This window comes from Ascidia mentula, chromosome 3 (assembly GCF_947561715.1).
Source record: "Ascidia mentula chromosome 3, kaAscMent1.1, whole genome shotgun sequence".
Classification (NCBI taxonomy): Eukaryota; Metazoa; Chordata; class Ascidiacea; order Phlebobranchia; family Ascidiidae; genus Ascidia; species Ascidia mentula.
In genome coordinates this window covers 19,955,291-19,974,075 of record NC_138568.1, presented here as the reverse complement: position 1 = coordinate 19,974,075, position 18,785 = coordinate 19,955,291, and the positions used below count along the sequence as shown (strand labels likewise).

General features: G+C 37.5%; 3 protein-coding genes across 3 annotated transcripts in view; 2 read left to right on the top strand and 1 right to left on the bottom strand.

Moving 5' to 3' along the window:
* LOC145895908 (uncharacterized) overlaps window positions 1-1,806 on the top strand; it is a 57,290-nt gene extending 55,484 nt beyond the window's left edge. The window contains exons 19-23 of the mRNA XM_082984687.1: window positions 214-394; window positions 463-640; window positions 700-911; window positions 965-1,224; window positions 1,615-1,806. Of these exons, the coding sequence (XP_082840813.1) occupies window positions 214-394; window positions 463-640; window positions 700-911; window positions 965-1,224; window positions 1,615-1,806 (1,023 nt within the window). The remainder of the gene's footprint in view (window positions 1-213; window positions 395-462; window positions 641-699; window positions 912-964; window positions 1,225-1,614) is intronic.
* Window positions 1,807-5,289: 3,483 nt separating this feature from the next.
* LOC145895907 (baculoviral IAP repeat-containing protein 7-like) lies at window positions 5,290-13,583 on the bottom strand. The gene is made up of 12 exons (XM_082984686.1): window positions 13,565-13,583; window positions 12,564-12,800; window positions 11,127-11,174; window positions 10,794-10,983; window positions 10,145-10,259; window positions 9,800-9,953; window positions 9,338-9,437; window positions 8,679-8,850; window positions 8,247-8,359; window positions 7,671-7,795; window positions 7,298-7,336; window positions 5,290-6,984 (listed from the first exon to the last, which is right to left on the bottom strand). The coding sequence occupies exons 1-12, from the start codon at window positions 13,581-13,583 to the stop codon at window positions 6,785-6,787; spliced, it is 1,512 nt and encodes a 503-aa protein (XP_082840812.1). The 3' UTR covers window positions 5,290-6,784.
* Window positions 13,584-16,039: 2,456 nt separating this feature from the next.
* LOC145896015 (cathepsin D-like) lies at window positions 16,040-18,469 on the top strand. The gene is made up of 9 exons (XM_082984808.1): window positions 16,040-16,159; window positions 16,375-16,516; window positions 16,571-16,694; window positions 16,756-16,862; window positions 16,918-17,102; window positions 17,316-17,412; window positions 17,552-17,725; window positions 17,799-17,903; window positions 18,253-18,469. The coding sequence occupies exons 1-9, from the start codon at window positions 16,104-16,106 to the stop codon at window positions 18,412-18,414; spliced, it is 1,152 nt and encodes a 383-aa protein (XP_082840934.1). The 5' UTR covers window positions 16,040-16,103; the 3' UTR covers window positions 18,415-18,469.
* Window positions 18,470-18,785: the final 316 nt, after the last annotated feature.

The following is an 18,785-nucleotide window of genomic DNA, read 5'->3' as shown; positions in this document are numbered from 1 at the left end:
TGAACCGGTGCCGGGCCGTTCCAAAACTTTATGACAACTTTCTCTTTGGAAATCTTTTATCTCCGGAAAGTGGGTAAAGAAAGAGGTAGCAATTTCAGTCCGATGGAATTCGAACTGACAACTACATTCCCCGTCCTTCGAATTGAAAGGAACGCCCAGCTTGCAAACTTATTGCTTTTAATGAAAACAGGTTAATGTTCTCTTTTGTTTCAGCCACACGATGCATCCTTGAAACCGGAATTGAAAACTGTCATCCTTTCCATTATCCTCTCCTGGGCATTCTCGTGTACAATTGCTTTTATTCCACTCACAACTCAACTTCAACATTTGTTTGAAACCAAAGCTTGGATGAATGAGAATCCGTTTTATGACAATGTTGCAGTCGACTTTTCTAGTAAGAAATTGTTGTTGATGTTGGTGGTGATACCAGTTTCGAATCACACTATAACGTTGCGTATACAGGTATGAATAACTTCATGGATCGATTTGTAACTTTCCAACACAACTTCACAAGCAATGATTCCCAAGAACTCAACACTGCCCTCATGCGAGTAAATGATGCTAATTCCTGGATGGATTTTATGGATATTCTTGAGGATTACAATTACACTGGGCTATTTGATATTTCTGGATATTTGGGGTTTGTGTTTTAATTGTGCAAAATTTGAATTTTTTATCAACAAAATTGTTTATGTGTAGATATTACAGCAGCAGCAGTGTTTGCATCAGCAAACTGTATGTAACAACCAACGACAAGGCATGGGGATATTCAATCGCTATTATTACTCTTAACTTCCTGGCCTTCATGTTCGTTGCAATTACGTATATTTGGATTTACAAGAAGCCAACTGCCAGTGCCAGGCAAGTGAACAAGAGACTAAGAAGTGGAAGGGCGGCAAGACAAAACAAAGGTAAGCACATTCGTATTTGCAGACATATTATACCATTAAAGCTGTTTCGGCAGAAATACAAAAGAAAATCATCCGACTGATAGTTACCGATTTTCTCTGCTGGGTTCCAATTTCCATTATGTCATTTGTAAACATCGGTGGAGTCCCTATGCCTCCAGTGATGTACGCTGTGTCAGCAATCATCCTGCTTCCCATAAACAGCTCTCTAAATCCCCTCATCTATTCCAACGCACCGAAACTGCTTTATGATAGAGTCCGGGATGGCCTACGTACCGTTTTCAGACGCCAACCACAGGAAGAGCAACAGGAAAATGTGGGTGTGGTTGCTAACCGAGAAAACTTACATGTGGTTGAAGCAGAAACTGATCTGTAAATAAACCTTGCATTCAGTTCGTGCAAAATGTGTTTTTTTCCTGGCATCGAATGGATAGAACCGAATATTTTTTTGACGTCACGCGTACCTTCCATGTGTAGAATAATATTTAGTTTGTGATGGCAAAGTTACTACAACACAAAATTGATATTCCAAGTTACAACTTTCCATTTAAAAATCTCACAAGTAGGACAAAGTAACATATTTGACGAGAGACCCAAACAAAAGAACGAAAATACGTGAATTTGGGTTGATGTACGCACTCCGTTTGCTTAGTTTTGTTTATTGGTTGTATGTGGTGGTTCTTCCTTTTATGTACTATGGTTTGAGTCACGTGTTGAGTTGATCGGACTCGTCGTCCACGTTCACACGTCATCCAACACATGGACACTCTTATCATGTGTGAGTGTTGGAAAGCTTGACATCAACTTGGGTAGAATTATTTTGGACAAAACTATGATTCCCCTTGCTTCCACTGACTTCCCTACTACGTTTTGTTTCTGGATCAACGTTTACTTGTAAATATGATGTTGAAAACATTCCATGTAATCAACTCATGGAATACAAACCATTGGCTCATGAAAATATAGTCTGCTACCTTTAAATATCACCAAAAAAAGTTGAAAACATCCCCTCAAAACCTCCTCTCACACGCTTTGTACATAAACCTAGCCCTGTGTATTTTGTATATCATTGATAATTATATTTTAATGCAAAAAAAGATGTCGTAAAATTTTTGGCAGGACAAACTTTCTGTGTAAATCAAATCATAATTCGTTCGCGGCTAATTTAAACTTTCACCAAAATTTAATCGTTTTGTTGAATGTTTGCTGCTTGCGCATATTTTATGCTACTTGTTGTTGTTATCAATAAACACAGTGTTGAGAGGGTAAAAGAGTGTGTATTCTTGAACTTGTGACTTCTGATGGGGAACGAGTTCCAACCACACTTCATAAGTTTGTTGAGGAATTCCTCACCTGTATGAGTTGGTTCTTGTTTGAATTGTCGTCATGACGAAAATAAAACAGGTTCTTTCCTGTGTTTGATCGCTGAGCAACTGCACCCGTATTTCGCCCTCAACACACCTCCTCGACAAGGCATGGTTACGTTCGAGAAAAAACGGGAATATTTGTTTGCGTTCTACAGCGTAACCCATCTCTTGTTGTCGCTTCACGCCATTTGTTATTAATAATTCAGCTTCAGTGTGGTAAAAAAATCGCGCCTTTTGGCGATCGGGTGCGCCGAGCCGAACGACAAATATCTGTCGGAATGAGTTATTTGTTGCATACACTTGTGGAAAGGGTTGTCCGCTCTTCTCTTCGAACAAAAACATCGAATAAAGACAATCTACTGCCTTGCTCGCACTCCATTGTGAACTTGGTTCAACAGAGATGTGAGAGCAGCGACTGCACGTCATCTCGTTGCTTGACAACGAATGAGTCACCAACAAAACGTCTCCAAAACTGAGGAGGGCTGACTAACGTTGTCCAATGTTCAACCGACCATGATGAAGTTCGCAACTGCAACGGAAAGGGGAGATCATATTGCCGTAAAGGATCACCTCTGAGACAAAGGTAGGTGGCATTCAGGACCAAACGAAGACATCTACAATGTGTGACAGCAACGAGCAACGTTGTTCCAATGTTAAGTCGTTTCGTAATCTTTCTGCTGCTACGTTCGCGGCCAACATTACCAGTACGTTGGTGAAGAGAAAAACACATCGAACGAAACCATTACCTTTTCTTGCACACGCAGCTATTTTATCTGCGCAGCAAAACTTTTTGGCAGTTTCAAAACTTGCCCACGTTCAGCAAGATTGTCCGTAATCATTTTTATCCCACATAGTTTTTCGGGTATTCTGTAAGTCCGGGATTCGCCGAATGTTTTAATATTCATCCAAACACGAATATTCACCGAATCATTTTAATTTTGCACAAAAGTACTTGAACATAAACAATAAATATAAATGTCATGGGCACCGATAAAACCATACTGGTTATCCAGTCAAGAAGCCAACATTAAATTTGCCAGACTGGCAGGCGAGGAGCACCGCGCACGAAGCTGTCAATCAACTTGCAACCATTGTTTCATCGTCATGATTATGGAAATATTTGAACGCTGAGCAGGAAATCAGTCGTCACGCTGTTGAAGAGGGAGACCGAGTGTTGAAACAAAAATCTGCGGGAAAGCGGAGCGGGAACTCCGCCAAAGGTTAAAATTAAATTTTGCACAAATTCTTCATACGTAACGCTACATCCTTTTGAAGAGAAAAAGTCAACACAATACTCACCGACTGTTTAATCCGCGCGATTCTACCACCAACTTCTGTGGATATTTTCTTCATCTGACTTTAAATGTCTAAATTTGAGTCAGTAATGAATGCGTGCGATAAAGAATAGTGTTCTAACAATATAGTAATGGTTGGAGTTATTTAAGAAAAATCACTTGCAATGGAAATGTATTATTTACACTTGATTTTATATATTTCTTTATTTCTTTTCATTTGTATTTCAACGACAGAGCTTTTAAATTATTGCTGCTCAGGTTGGGCTTGATAACCATCACTTTGAAACTGGTGCCAATGTTGCGAATCCAACACGGTTGTTGGCGATATCGAAAGTTGTGTAGTAATCTCATAAAAAAGACACCAAAAACCCTCAATGGACCACCTTCTGACATCATGTTAATGCTGCAAAACCTCAAGACCGACGCGAGGATTTACCCGATGACACATAGAACATGAACTACACACACCATATCAGCACCTTCCTTTACAAAAGATGAAATCATCATTTTGTTCATAACTTTTCTTTTTGCAGTTTTGCTACGGTTTCTGTCCAACGCCATTCAAGATGCGAAACATCAATCCACAGTGGACTAATTTCTGAGACAGAATTGTTGATGTATCGATATTTGTTGGACTTCAGTCTGTTTTGGCTAAGCATGACTGCCTATTAGCAACTCTTGTTGCTTGTTTTAAGGAATACGTGGATTAAATAGCGCACTTTGTCTTGAAATAAGCAATGCGAACATTACTGAATCTTCTGCAAACGAACATGGTTAAATAAGTAACGTTTTGATTTAGGAACCTTGTCATCCATACGTTGATCTTGTCTGGCTTTACATGTAGGCGGTACATTTGTGTCATACGCCATCATGTTTGTCCATGGCACAGTGAGTTAAAAAATATCAACACGTCATAAAATACGCATATATGACTCACAGACGGTATTGTTCAATCGCCTCCTATGTTTAAAAAAGTTATGTTATTAGTTCTCCGAAGTTTGGCAAACAATACAGCGGTGTTGTTCACTCGTTTAAGTCACATTACAAAACAGAAGGACAAAGGAAAACCGTTGATTGTAAATTAGCGTTTTGCCGGTAACTTTGGCAATCGCACATGAATCACGTTTTGCAATATTTGATGTGTGTTTCTTTGTTCATTTATTATGGTCGGAAGCCACTTTCAAAGAACAAATTAGTCCTGTCCATTTCGCAATGGTTTTTGCCACTAAAATGGTTCCACCAGGTACACTAATTAGCCTACTCTCAAATAAAATAGAGATTTGGTTCATCTGGGCGATCAGCATTATAATGTGGTTGTTCTTAACCCTTTTTCTCTCATTTCCCCATTTTTTTGTGAAGGGAATCCTTGTTCCCCATTTGTGTTTAAATTTTTACCGTAGAAATTAATTATTGCATTTGTCATACGCTTAAGACATTTTTGGGTGCATGACGCACAATGGATACAGAACATAACAACTACTTTGGTACATTTGGTGCCCACTAATTACCTACCCACAACCATATAATTTCCCACAGGTAAAACGCATTTGTATTTTTAGGTGTTGGGGAGTTAAAAAGCTGGCAAGCAAACATATTTCATACTATTTAAGCTGCAAAAGTATAACAAAAAGTTACTTCTTTGCCTACAATTGGACACCTAAAACAGAAAAAAATATTGTCTCCAACCTTTTTTGTCTACGGTCACAAGCACAATGGACATATTTAAATTTATTAGTTTTGTGTTTCAAATGAATTCCTTTAGGAAATATCTGCATGACAGGGAAGTTTCAAAGCATGCCACCGTGAATCAATGAAGAAGAAAATAACAAATGACCTAAGAAGAAGAAAATTTATCAATGACCGAAATATTTTTTGCAAAAATTTAAGGGAAAACTTCAAAATTCATATGTTGCTCATGGACGCCAAAGGGGAATGTGGGATGGATTTCGGGCAGTCTGTAAACGAACAAAAGCACACACAAATTTGCCGCAAAATTATGTTTGTTTCAGTTTACTTTTTTTGTTGAATGACAAATATATTTGTGATTCTGGTATTTTGACAAATATACAATTTAGTTTGTCAGAAAAGCTTCCAGCAAATTTAACACAGGGTTCATGACCACAAAAGGTTGGGATTCACCAATCTTAACTGTGACTTCCAACAACATGTATGCAATAAACAAATGATGAAGAGTTCTAAATTATACCCATGACCAGTCAGTTTCACATTTTCTGATGGCTATGTATAGCAACTACTGATTTCTATTAATTAATGCAACTAATGCTTGAATCAACACAGTGTTAAAAATTTTTTAAAGGTTTTTTATTTAGACCTAACCAAGCTACTAATATAAAAAAATAGTCACTACTGGAATAAAAAAAACACAAATGCAAACAAACACACAGAGCTACAACCTGAAAATCAACAGCCTTAAAATGACGTAAGCATGCAGACAATCAAATGACCATAAACAAACCATCTAATAGCAAATGAACAGTTGATAATGTATCACAGCAGTTCTGTTCTCTCTATATAAACCATTAAAACTCACAAATGGCTTGGACAGATAAACAGATGCCATTGCACACGTTGCCAGTTTGAATAAAGGTTCTCAACCTAGTAGTTCAAAGCATCTCTTTTAACTTAAAGCAAAACATAAACCAGCCAGCTCCACAACAAATTTTGTCTGGTGAGAACGGCATAGGTTTCTGCACAAAAAGACAACCAACCCAACAATCATGATCTGCAATTTCAGAAAGGAAAATTTAACAACATCAACACCAACAAAACTTAACAACAACTTGGACAATTGGAATGAACCCCAAACCATGCATTGGATAACACAATGTAATCCACCCAAACATCCACTTGCTTTTATGACAGCAAATAAAAAAGAAATCATGGGTAATGGTCAATTGCAGGAGCCCTAGCCTCTAACTAAGCTTGCCAGACAATTAACGTATGCATAAACACGTCATGGAGAAGGATATCACAGACCCCATATGATGAAAAATTAGCTGAAAGAAAATTAAATGATGAAAACAGTGACATATAAAGAAATATGCACAAAGCACATTTTTCCTCAGTTGTGAAACCTGGCAGCAACAGAAATGAACAGCAAAGAATATTACAAGAAGGCCCACAGATTGAGCTCTATGCATTATTTCCTGAATACATATGTACATTAAATCAGAAGAAGTTGGTGAGTTTATTTTTATGACATGTAGGTGCGGATTGCTTCCTTGACTTTCTTCTTGCACATCGGACAACGTCGAACATCAGGTGAGCAATTTGAACAACAACACAAATGTCCACAAGGTACAAACACAATATCAGCCAAGCGATCATGACAGATCTTGCATTTTCTTTCATCTTGTATTTCTTGTATGCGAGCTTGCATTGAAGTGCTTGTTTCTGTAAATTGTGTCATTTTAACATAAGGGCTCACTATAAATTAAACACATAAAATTAGGAAACATTAAAAGTCTGGAATTGTGTTGTCTTTTCAATATTAATATAAAAGGAAATGAAAAAACATGTTGATGACAAAAGACCTCATTTTTCTCCTAAAATCAGTTTAACCAATCTGTTTTCAGTTATTAAAGGCCCTGAAAGTTGACTGAAGATACTGGTAATTCAAACTTTCATTTTTGACACTGCTGTCCTTTGTGATGTAGGTAAGCCATTACATGAATTAATAAAAAATAAAATAAAAATTGCTTCTCACCCTCTCCAGTCGACACACTGGGAACAGAAGATGCCGCAGCTGTGAAAACAAAAAAGTTTAGGATATCAAGACTTTTAGAAGGAATTTATGTAAGTTTTGAGAGCAACAATATGGTGCAATGGATACTTCTTTGTTTTCCCTTTTTAATTTGTTTAAAATCGCAACAATTTGCCTCACAAACAACTTTATGCACAATTTTATGATAGAGTCTGAATTCTCCCACAGCAAAATCCCTACCTTGGAACAGACGACGACATCATAATAGTAATGGTTACATCATACAAAGAAAAACACCACGCCCCCAACAAACAACTTTTAATGTTTATGAAGAAAACAGTCCACCAGACTCCCACATGGATTCAATACAACATACCTGAAGATTGTGGCTCATCAGTTATGTCCTCATCACTATCCTCAGGTTGTTGTGAACTTTCCAAGTCAGTTAGGTCAGCCACCAAATCCTCAACGTTAATGTACATCCCAGTTTCACGAACACGACTGCATTGATAAATTATATCTCACTTGTTTCAGACAACCCACATACCTAAAACACTTTGCTTTGCTATGCCATGATAATGCATGGTAACAGAGGCATTAAACTTTACATAACATTATCATCACTTCATGCTTTTGTTATCTTTATTATTAGTTTGTCCTTAGCTACAGCAACTACTTAAAATTAACAGTCATAATTGTATCTAAGGTAGCCAAGACAATTTTTTTAACTTGTCATGATTTCTATTGAAGTTTCATTGGCAGTAAATGCCCTTGTTTAATACTGATATGGGGCATGTAAAAGTTGATTGGTTACGATATGAGGTATTTAAAATTCATTAACATCCCAAAATTACTCATTGATTGTTTACTGTAAAATGTTTTCTGTGTTAAAAATAAGTTACCATATATGTATCTCATGTCCTAAATTTACTTTTGGGTCATAATAACTAACCGAGCAACAAGTCTACGAACAGCATTCCGCTCAAACCCAAGATCATAAGCTATTTGGACCAAGTCTGATCTCATTGCTTCACTGACACGAGCATCTTCTTGGCGCATTTCCTCCTGTTATAAAAAGAACAAAAATATTTGAAAAGAGAAATTAGTAATCGACAACATTAAATTTGCGCCATTGTTTTAACAAAGATTATCCAAGCTATTTCACATTGTGTTAAAACACTACATGTGCTTAATACTAGGATTTGGCCGTAGGTATATTTCAACACTCATCCAAATTGAATTATGAGCACTGAATGTAATATTAACGACTAAGGGATGCAATTTCTATACAACTGGTACTAAATATTTACACAGTTATCTACTTAAAATACTTTTACAAATTTGACTTCTGCAAAATATTTTGTGCAACACTGTTGTGGCCAACCTGTGGGTCGATGATTTGTGGAGGGGGACTCCGTGCTCTCCCAAATTGGGGCCTTATTTCCCGAGGTGGTACGTCATGTTGTCCACCCATTATCGGCCTCGGCAGGTTTGGAAACATTGACACCATCCGGTGGACAAAGTCTGGCCCTTTGCGTTGCAGCAAGAATTCACATCTGCAATTACGAAAATTATTCTGATCACTAAAAAAGCCTTGAGATGGATCAAAAGCTAGTGACCCTTGCAAGTTTATGTAGACTTCTTGCATATTCTAGTTTATACATCTATCAGTCACCTGCAACCTAGAACAGTGGTTCTCAACCTTTTTGTCAGAGCGGGCCTTTTCTGCTAGTGTCAGAGTCGTTGCGAGCCCTTGTATGTTTTTTTTACAATATCTGCTCACTACTTCTTCGAGACTGTGATGTATGTCACTATGTGTCATTGTTAGCCATTAAACAATAGTGTAACATGCTTCTGTATTTTTATGTTTCCAAGCTTATGTTTTAGACTGTGCATACAGTTTTTGAAAATATCAATCAGATATCATGAGTACCCTGAAGTTACTTGTCAATCCTCAACACACGCCCAAGGGTTTTGCGGAGAGACCTCCAGAACCAATGGCCTTGAGGAAATTAGCCACAATAAATATATTGTTATACTCACGTTGGGAACCACTTGGCGTGTTCTGTCCATGGTTCATCTTCACGATCCCAGTTTTGCAAACCTCCGTTGCAATACCAACATTTAACTCGATCCCGGTCACCTGTGAACCACAAAACACAGTGACAATGAACCCCTCATATTGTTAGGGGCGCACAATAACATACAAGGCTAAATTCACAAACCACATCACCATTATAAGAAATAACCAAAAATACTAGGCAAATATATTCAAAACCAACCTATGTTTTACACATAAAATATTTAAATCAAATCTATTTATGCCACTATTAAAAGAAATTTATGTTTCACATAAATGTAATTGTGTTTATCATAAGTTGACTTTTGTCTCTTAGATTTTAGCAGCATAGAAGCTTTGCCTTCGTTTTTCAACCTATTTCACTGTAATTCGTTCACCCCTAACTTGAAAAACATTTGAACAAAATAAAGTTTGTTTTAAAGTACCTAAATAAAAGAAACCAGCCTTTGCAATCTGCCTCGGTGTTGCATTGACGTTATTAGCTGACCAACGTTGATCAAACATTTCAAATCTTGAATTTTCATTTCTCATGTGGGGGTTGACCGGAAACTGACATCGGAACATATTTTCCAAATCCCTCTGCAATTGAATGATTTTTGACACTTGACAATGAATGTTACATTACTTAGAAATAACTCAACTTCAAAACCCAATTCATTCAATAAAAATGGTAACACAAATACATGCAACTGGTAATTTATTGCCAATAAACAAATTTAAACACCTTCCATTGGGACAAGTATTTGCAAATAATTTTAATGAAACTGAACCTGTTCATTTTCAGATGGATCGGGTGGTTCTTGGAAAACAATTTGTTGACGTGGAGTAACAGCTTGTTCTTCTGGTGAGAGAGGGACATTTCTATCTTCTGCTCCTTGCACCAACCTAATATTGATAACATGATTAAAGTTATGACCATATTTGGACCTTTAGCAACAATTTTGTTTGCAAGTTTGTGGCATAACATAGCAATTCATTTGGCACTTCACCAAAATGCAATATTTATTTTTTATTTAGCATTCCTACAAAAGTTGCGCTATGTTTATGAAAAAATAGGTGACAATAGTTTGCAACATATGTAAGTTATAGATAGATAAATTAGGATTCGAACCATTGGATATACTATTCTGAACCGTCCATTCTTAATTCACGATTTGCGTTAATGAATTTGAGACAAACTAACTTCATCTTTTTAAATTGATACCATAAGTTTTAAACATGTAGAGATTTGCCTTTTTTTTGTCAGCACTGCTTTCTAATTATCAACCAGTTCTCTGTCTCACTTCTAATGCAAATGTTATCTAGTGTTTGTATGAGAAACCCTAACAATATATCCCATCCTAACAACCTCACCCCTGAGAAACAGATCTTATGCTTGTAAAACTTTAATATTTCCCAAATTTATAATCACTTATTTACCTGCAGTGTGGAAAATGTCTCCTGTGTTCATTGTTGACAACATCCCCATAATTCCAATTTCTCAAAACTCCAGCGCAAGAGAAATATTGAACTCGATCGAGGTTTCCAAGATAGAAGAAACCGGATCTTGCAAGATCGTTCGGACTAACTGTCGGTCTTTCTGATGGCCAGTGCTCAAACGTTCGTGTACAACAACATTAAAAAAAAAAACAAATTTGACTAATTTTGACCCATGAAAAATGTAACAATATTCATTTAATTGCTGTATTAACAACAAAAAAAGAGCTAGCAATGAAGTTAAGAACCTAAATTTTCCGTTTGTGCAAATGCATGGCTTGCTTTCACTTCTTACCAAATTCCTAACCACCTTGGTAAATGCTACTACACCAGAACACAGCCAGGTCACAAACCCTCATTGGGGATTACCCCATGCATACCAGTGAAAACTGCAAGATACTCAGTGGGAATTTTCCTTATACGACACTTGCTGTTCTGAGTTGCACACGTGCTGATAGCATACCTAAACTGGCGTGCGAACTGCAAGTTCAATTTGCGAGGTGAAAACTTTCGCAGATAGTTCAATGCACATGGGTTCTACTCTTAACGAACAATTTCAAGGATCGTACACCTTTTCTTGTTTGCCACAAAATGCATGCGCCACGTGTGCGTGCCAAACAGTTACTAATTCTGTGGAATAGGCTAAAGATATTGTTCTTCGGCTATAAACCATGGGAAATGACAAACACATGCAAATTCAATCAAAACAAACTTATCTCATTGGTCCTACACATCTATTACACAACAGCAACTGACATACAAATAGCTTCCACCAGCGCATGCATTGATTTTCTACACGATAATGAAACAATATGGACTGTTACGTCATACAAGCTATGTGACGTATTAATAGCTTCTTTAGGTGTGACACCAGAACACAGCCAGGTTGGAAAACCTGACGTGAACTGCAGCTTGTTAGTTTAACTATTTTTGCTAAAAGTCTTGCTGTGGCTGTGACAGCTTTTAAAGCGGCGAGTTCTGCGGTGATTTTGGAAAATATGTGAGCTGTTAATAGCTTCTTCAGGTGTGACACCGGAAAGATAATTAAACCATCAAGCTGCAGTTCACGTCAGGTTTTCCAACCTGGCTGTGTTCCGGTGTCACACCTACAGAAGCTATTGGCTGTGTTCTGGTGTAGTAGCATTTACCAACTACCTTGATTGACAATTAAAAATAGAAACACTACTGGGTTTACATAAAATTTCCCATTTTATTTTTTTAGAAAAGATTTTATTGGAAGTATTGTTTTGTTGGAGACAAGAACAATTTATTTGTTTAATGTTTCCACGTAGGATAAAAGATTCACCAGCCTAAACAACTATTTAACCTAAACAGTCAAAAAGTTTTGCTGCGCAGATAAAAGAGCTGTGTGTGCAAGAAGAGGTAATGGTTTCTTTCGATGTGTTTTCCTGTTCACCAACGTACAGGTAATGTTGGCTGCGAACGTAGCAGCAGAAAGAATACGAAACGACTTAACATTGGAACAACGTTGCTCGTTGCTGTCACACATTGTAGATGTCTTCGTTTGGTCCTGAATGCCACCTACCTTTGTTTCAGAGGTAATCCTTGCAAAAAGATTTGTGTTACGGACATTTGGTCTCCACTTTCCGTTGTGGTTGCGAACTTCATGATGGTCGGTTGAACATTGAACATCGATAGTCAGCCCTCCTTAGTTTTGGGGACGTTATGTTGATGACTCATTCGTTGCCATACAACGGGATGACGTGCAGTCGCTGCTCTCGCATCTCAACTCTGTTGAAGCAAGTTCACAATGGAGTGCGAGCAAGGCAGTAAGGTTGTCTTGTTTCGATGTTTTTGTTCGAAGAGAAGAGAGGGCAACTCTTTCCACAAGAGTATGCCACAAATTAACTCCTTCCGACAGATATTTGTCGTTCAGCTCGGCGCACTCGATCGCCAACAAGCGAGAGTTTTTTTCACTGTACACTGAAGCTGAATCATTAATAACAAATGGCGTAAAGCGATAACAAGAGGTGGGTTACGTTGATATAGCGCAAACAATTATTCCCGTTTTTTCTCGAACGTAACCATGCCTTGTCGAGGAGGTGTGTTGAGGGCGAAATTCGGGTGTAGTTGCTTAGCGATCAAACACAGGAAAGAACCTGATTTATTTTCAACACGAACCAACTCAAATAGGTGAGGAATTCCCCAATTAACTCATGAAGTGTGGTTGGAACTTGTACCTCACCACAATTCACAAGTTTAAAGAATACACACACTTTTACCCTCTCAACACTGTGTTTATTGACAACAACAGCAAGTAACTCAAAATATGCGCAATCAGCAAACATTCAACAAAACGATTAAATTTTCGTGAAAGTTTAAATTAGCCGCGAACGAACCAGTTGATATTGAATGCCAAAGAGTAATTGATTGTTAGAAATAAAAACTTTAAACGAAAATCTTGCTGCTGGACATTTGATGCAATGTTAACGATGGAATGTGATTTATGATGCGATTTACAGAGTTTGTCCTGCCAAGAATTTTACGACATTATATTTGCAGTAAAACATATTTATCACTGATATACAAAATACACAGGGCGAGGTTTATGTACAAGGCGTGTGAGAGGGGGTTTTGTGGGGGTTTTCAACTTGTAGTAAGGAAGTCACTGCTCGAAGCAAGGGGAATCACCGCATCATTGCAATGTCCAAAATAATTATACCCAAGTTGATGTCAAGCTTTCCAACACTCACACATAATAAGAGTGTCCATGTGTTGGATGACGTGTGACGTGGACGACGAGTCCGATCAACTCATCACGTGACTCATACCATGGTACATAAAATGAAGACCCGCAAAATACCTCCAAAAAGCAAAACTAAGCAAACGGAGTGCGTACACCAACCAAAATTTACGTATTTTTGTTCTTTTGTTTGGGTCTGACGTCAAAGTTGTTACTTTGTCCTACTTGTGAGATTTTTGAATGGAAAGTTGTAACGTGATATATAAATTTTATGTTGTAATTACTTTGCCATCAAAAACTAAATAGTATTCTACACAAAGAAGGAACGCGTGACGTCAAAAAAATATTCGGTTCTATCCATTTCTGCCAGGAAAAACACATTTTGCATAAACTGAATGCAAGGTTTATTTACGGATCGGTTTCTGCTTCAACCACATGTAAGTTTTCTTGGCTAGCAACCACAACCACATTTTCCTGTTGCTCTTCCTGTGGTTGACGTCTGAAAACGGCACGTAGGCCATACCGGACTCTATCATAAAGCAGTTTCGGTGCGTTGGAGTAGATGAGGGGATTTAGAGAGCTGTTGATGGGGAGCAGGATAATTGCTGACAAAGCGTAGATCACTGTAGGCATAGGGACTCCACCGAAGTTAACAAATGCCATGATGGAAATTTTATAGTTAAAGCGAAACATGTTACCAGGGTTTAACCGTTAGTTTAACTAAACATGTTACCAGGGTTTAACCTTACCAGGGTTTAACCGTTAGTCGGCTTTTGTTTTAGTTGAGGCATTGATTCTTTGCCCTTTTATATGTATAGACAGCACTTTTAAGTCAGTTGTCGCCCTCCGTTCTGTCATACAATTAATTTAATTAAGTATTTATATGATCAACCCTTGAGATTTGGCCCCCGTACACCTCAGGTGCAGGTCTTGCAGCCACAACACCATTGGTTAATGCTCATGAATTCTCATAAAAACAAACAATCACTTTTGTTCCCATACAGACAAACAATCACGCAAAAACAAACGACAACTCATACCTTAGATAACTACGCGTAAGCACTCAATGCAGCCTTCTGCCCACGATTTTTCTTATAGTGTGCGCGTAACTTGGGTCTCTTTGCTCAGTGAGTTATCTGTTCTCGTTTTTTTTCGCTTCCTCCTTGTGGCTTACGGTTATCGATATATATACGGTTATTGAGATTAAAAAAAATGTCGATGTGAAATTAAAACCCAAAGCCGATTTGCACATATGTCAGAGATTAACCCATTTGTCGGATAGAAACGAAGCGATTGACCCAAAATACCATATTCGCACGTACGCGAAGTAATCAAATTTCATAATTTAACACAAAATGACATTTAATCATAACGTTTTGCTGCAAATTACATTTCTGATATTCTAAACAAATTTAAATGTTTGAAACCAAGTGTTTCTGATTACCGTCAGTCAGGTTATTTTTGAAATACGAAAAATCGATTTCGCCGACTGTTTTGCGTGCTCACGTCATTCGCACTTCCTTATCTTTCTGTCTCCGGTGTTAGAAAGCCTTGCACAGCAGTGCAGTTCGCAGTTGAGTAGATGTAGTGGTAGGGGCCACAGTGTTCACCATTTTAGTTCCATTTTATTTGCTTGCCTGACTTGTGTAAAGGTACTTCGAGTGCTTTATTGCATTTTATTTGCAGAAACTGTCGATGCCTTTGTAGGCAAATCGATTTTTCGTATTTCAAAAATAAACCGTCTGACGGTAATCAGAAACACTTGGTTTTAAACATTCGCTATCCGCTATAATTTCTGTCGCTGGTTTTAAGACAGTGCCACATCAGGGGCTAGATTCTGTCCACTTTAGAGATTAGATTTCAAATTTAAATTTCTGAGGTATCCTATAGTTCTGATGTCACACCCATCATTGTAAAAAATTGGGGGAATGGGTGACTGACACGATAACCTCAAGGGTTACATTAAACAATTTTGTTTTGCATATTCTTTGTTCATAGGCGTTTAAACTCTTCCTGCAAAATAAATTGAAGTTAGCTTTACAAAAGAGGTCAATTCTAAGCAGGGGTCCTCAGAATGTAACTTTATGAATGTGGTACGCCACTAAATTAAAAGCGAAAAAAAACTGCTGCATGAATAACAGAAGGTTGTAACTGCTTGAAGCAGTTTGACGCCCGCATTGGGAAAACAGCGCAATCAAAAACTTTCCTAAAAAATGACACGATTTTTAAAGGAAATGTTTCAACGTCAAATACATTTTGTGCGGTTTGCAAGGCTGTCGTGTTATCAAAATATTACCACAGTAAGTAAAGTTGCCTCTTCAATATTGAAACTTCTTCAAATCGTTCGTTCTATTGTTGTAAAAGGCCTCTTCGAAATTGTATAGATGTGAAACTTCGCACAAACAACTATTGCGTGACGCCATCTTTCCGGACTCCTATTACGTCTAAACCATTCTACTAAGTTTCGCTGCTCTTCACTTTTGCAGGGTTGTCGATAGTTAGTTGGTTTCTTGTGTAAGTTTATAACAGTTTTCAACAAGATTGGAAAGATGAAGAAAGAAATCTTGATGTTATTTTTGCTGGCAACACTTTGCAGTGCTCACATGTGAGTGTGCGTCATCTTGAAATGAGTTAACTATGTTTTACATGATGACAATTTTGACGACAGCAAAACTTATTGATCTTTTAAACTTTAACGCATTTGTCGATCAGATTATCTTACCCAAGAAAACCATTTACAAGTGCTTGTGCAAAATGTAAAATATTACTTGTTTGTTGTATCATTCTTATCTCGAGGTCTAATGTATGGCATTTTTGAAGAATAAATCTTCAACGCCACGAGACTTTCAGCCAAAGTTTAATGGAAAGAAAGTCAATTGTCAACGAATTCCAGAAACGAAACGACAAACTTCTATTCGCCTCAAAGGCCGCTGGTTCCGTGCTTCTGCAAAACTATCATAACGTAATATCTCATGTATAAAAACACAACTTACCTTAACAGAATATTCTATATTAGATGCTTTACTTGGGAGAAATTGGAATAGGAACCCCTCCACAAATATTTATCGTCCTTTTTGATACATTGAGGGAATTCGCTTGGGTGCCCGCGATTAAATGTGACACAAACAGGGTTGCATGCTGTGAGTATAACATGGTCGACACGCTTGTGCGTTGTCTCAAAATTACAAGTTTTTTTCGCAGCCAAGCATCACAAATATAACAGTGCTGACTCTTCAACATATGTTAAAATCGGAAAGAATATCTCGACGGATGACTTTACAGGAATTTATAGTCAAGATGTGATCTCTGTAACACACTGGGTAAGTTTTTCATCATTAAAGGTAAACCATAATATTTTTTCAGGTTGGGGGTGTGAGTGTGAATCAGACCTTTGTTGAGATGATTGAAACTCCATATGGTCTTCGAGACGATTGGTTTGACGGAATAGTTGGAATGAATTTCCCACGTGGGAACTATACACCTATGTTCAATCACATGTTTCAAAAGGGGATAGTTACAAAAAATCAGTTCTCATTCTATCTTAACAGGTAAATTAGTTGCGAAATTGTGCTTGAATAATTTCAACAAAAAAAGGCGTTCGTCGCGGTCAGAAACTCGGACAAACTATTCGTTTTAAAGGCTTTTTTTAATCATTGTATGTAATAATCCTGCTTTGGTTATTCGAATCCGAGAATTATTAATTGCATTGCAAACGACCTATTTCTTTTCCTGTCCTTCCTATTGAACCTGTCACAATTTAGAGATTTGTCACTACCAGATGGTGGAGAGTTATATCTGGGTGGAGTGAACCCTGCGAGATTCACTGGAAAGTTTAACTACCATAAAGTTGTTGGAAAGGTAAGTTAATTGCCCATTTGCACATCATAAAAACTAACGGAAACCTTTTTTCTCTTTTGTTACCAATCCACTCGGCGCACGCAAGCTGATATGTCTCACCATGTCTTTCAATTTGATTATAAATTATGTTGACTTTCAGAATAAATGGCAAATTTCCTTGGATGGTATAAGTGTTGGAGATAAAGCTGGTACCAAAGCTTGTGTCGGTGGTTGTCTGACAATGATTGGTTCAGGCAATAACGTTTTTGTTGGTCCTACAAGTGAAGTCGCGATGATCGCCAAGGCTGTTGGAGCTATTAGAACTTCCATGGATGTAAAAAAATAAAAATAAAAATATTTGCTACGTGCAGTTTAAGAGCTTACCTAAACTATATTGTTCGTTGCAGATTCAATATGCGGTGAATTGTGGCGACAAGCATCGAATGCCGAATATAACATTCACTCTCTCCGGCATCAAATACGTTCTCACACCCGAGGAGTACGTCATAACGGTTGGTTTAAACCAGTATATTCCTCAATTTTTTTCTCTTTGTGATAAGCGAAATATTTTTGAGGACAATATCAATTCGACATACGACACTGCTGCAACAACACTGGTTTCTTAAACCATGCTTTGCATTTAAACGTATAAAGTATACCTTTTTTCCAACCCTATATTATAGGTCTAATAAAAGCTGTGACGACTAAATGCTCAAATTGTCACCATTACTAATGCAAAAGTCTGATCGATACAAGAAACTGTCAACCGCTAAAGTATTGTGTTTATCTCAGGGCGCCCTTATCTAATGTTAAATTGTGCTCACGGTATTACTAAGTAGACATTTTATTCCTTGATGACAGCTTTCGGTGAATTGCTTCTTGGGATTTTTCGGCGTAAACATCATGTCAGAAGATGGTCCATTGTGGATCTTTGGTGTCATGTTTATGAGAAATTACTACACAACTTTCGATATCGCCAACAACCGTGTTGGATTCGCAACATTGGCACCGGATTCTAAATGATCGTAATCAAGCCCAACATGAGCAGCAGTAACCACTTGAAAGCTGTGTCGTTGATATACACATGAAAAGAAATATATAATCAAGTGTAATTAATAGATTTCCATTGCAAGTGATTTTTCTTGTTTCGCTGATTATGTGTCTGTTGTAAAATATACTTAATCAACAAACTGTAATAGTCTTCTGTTCATTTGAGCATGGAGTTGACACTTTTCATTGTGTTGAGATTTTCATCAACTTTATTCCAGTAGAACAATTGCACTTACAGGAAGGTTGCCCGTTACAAAAGTTTCTTACTACCAAAAGTGATTAAATATGCATTTCTTGTCATACCCACATTCCATACCTGAATATCATTTGTTTACTGAACAGTG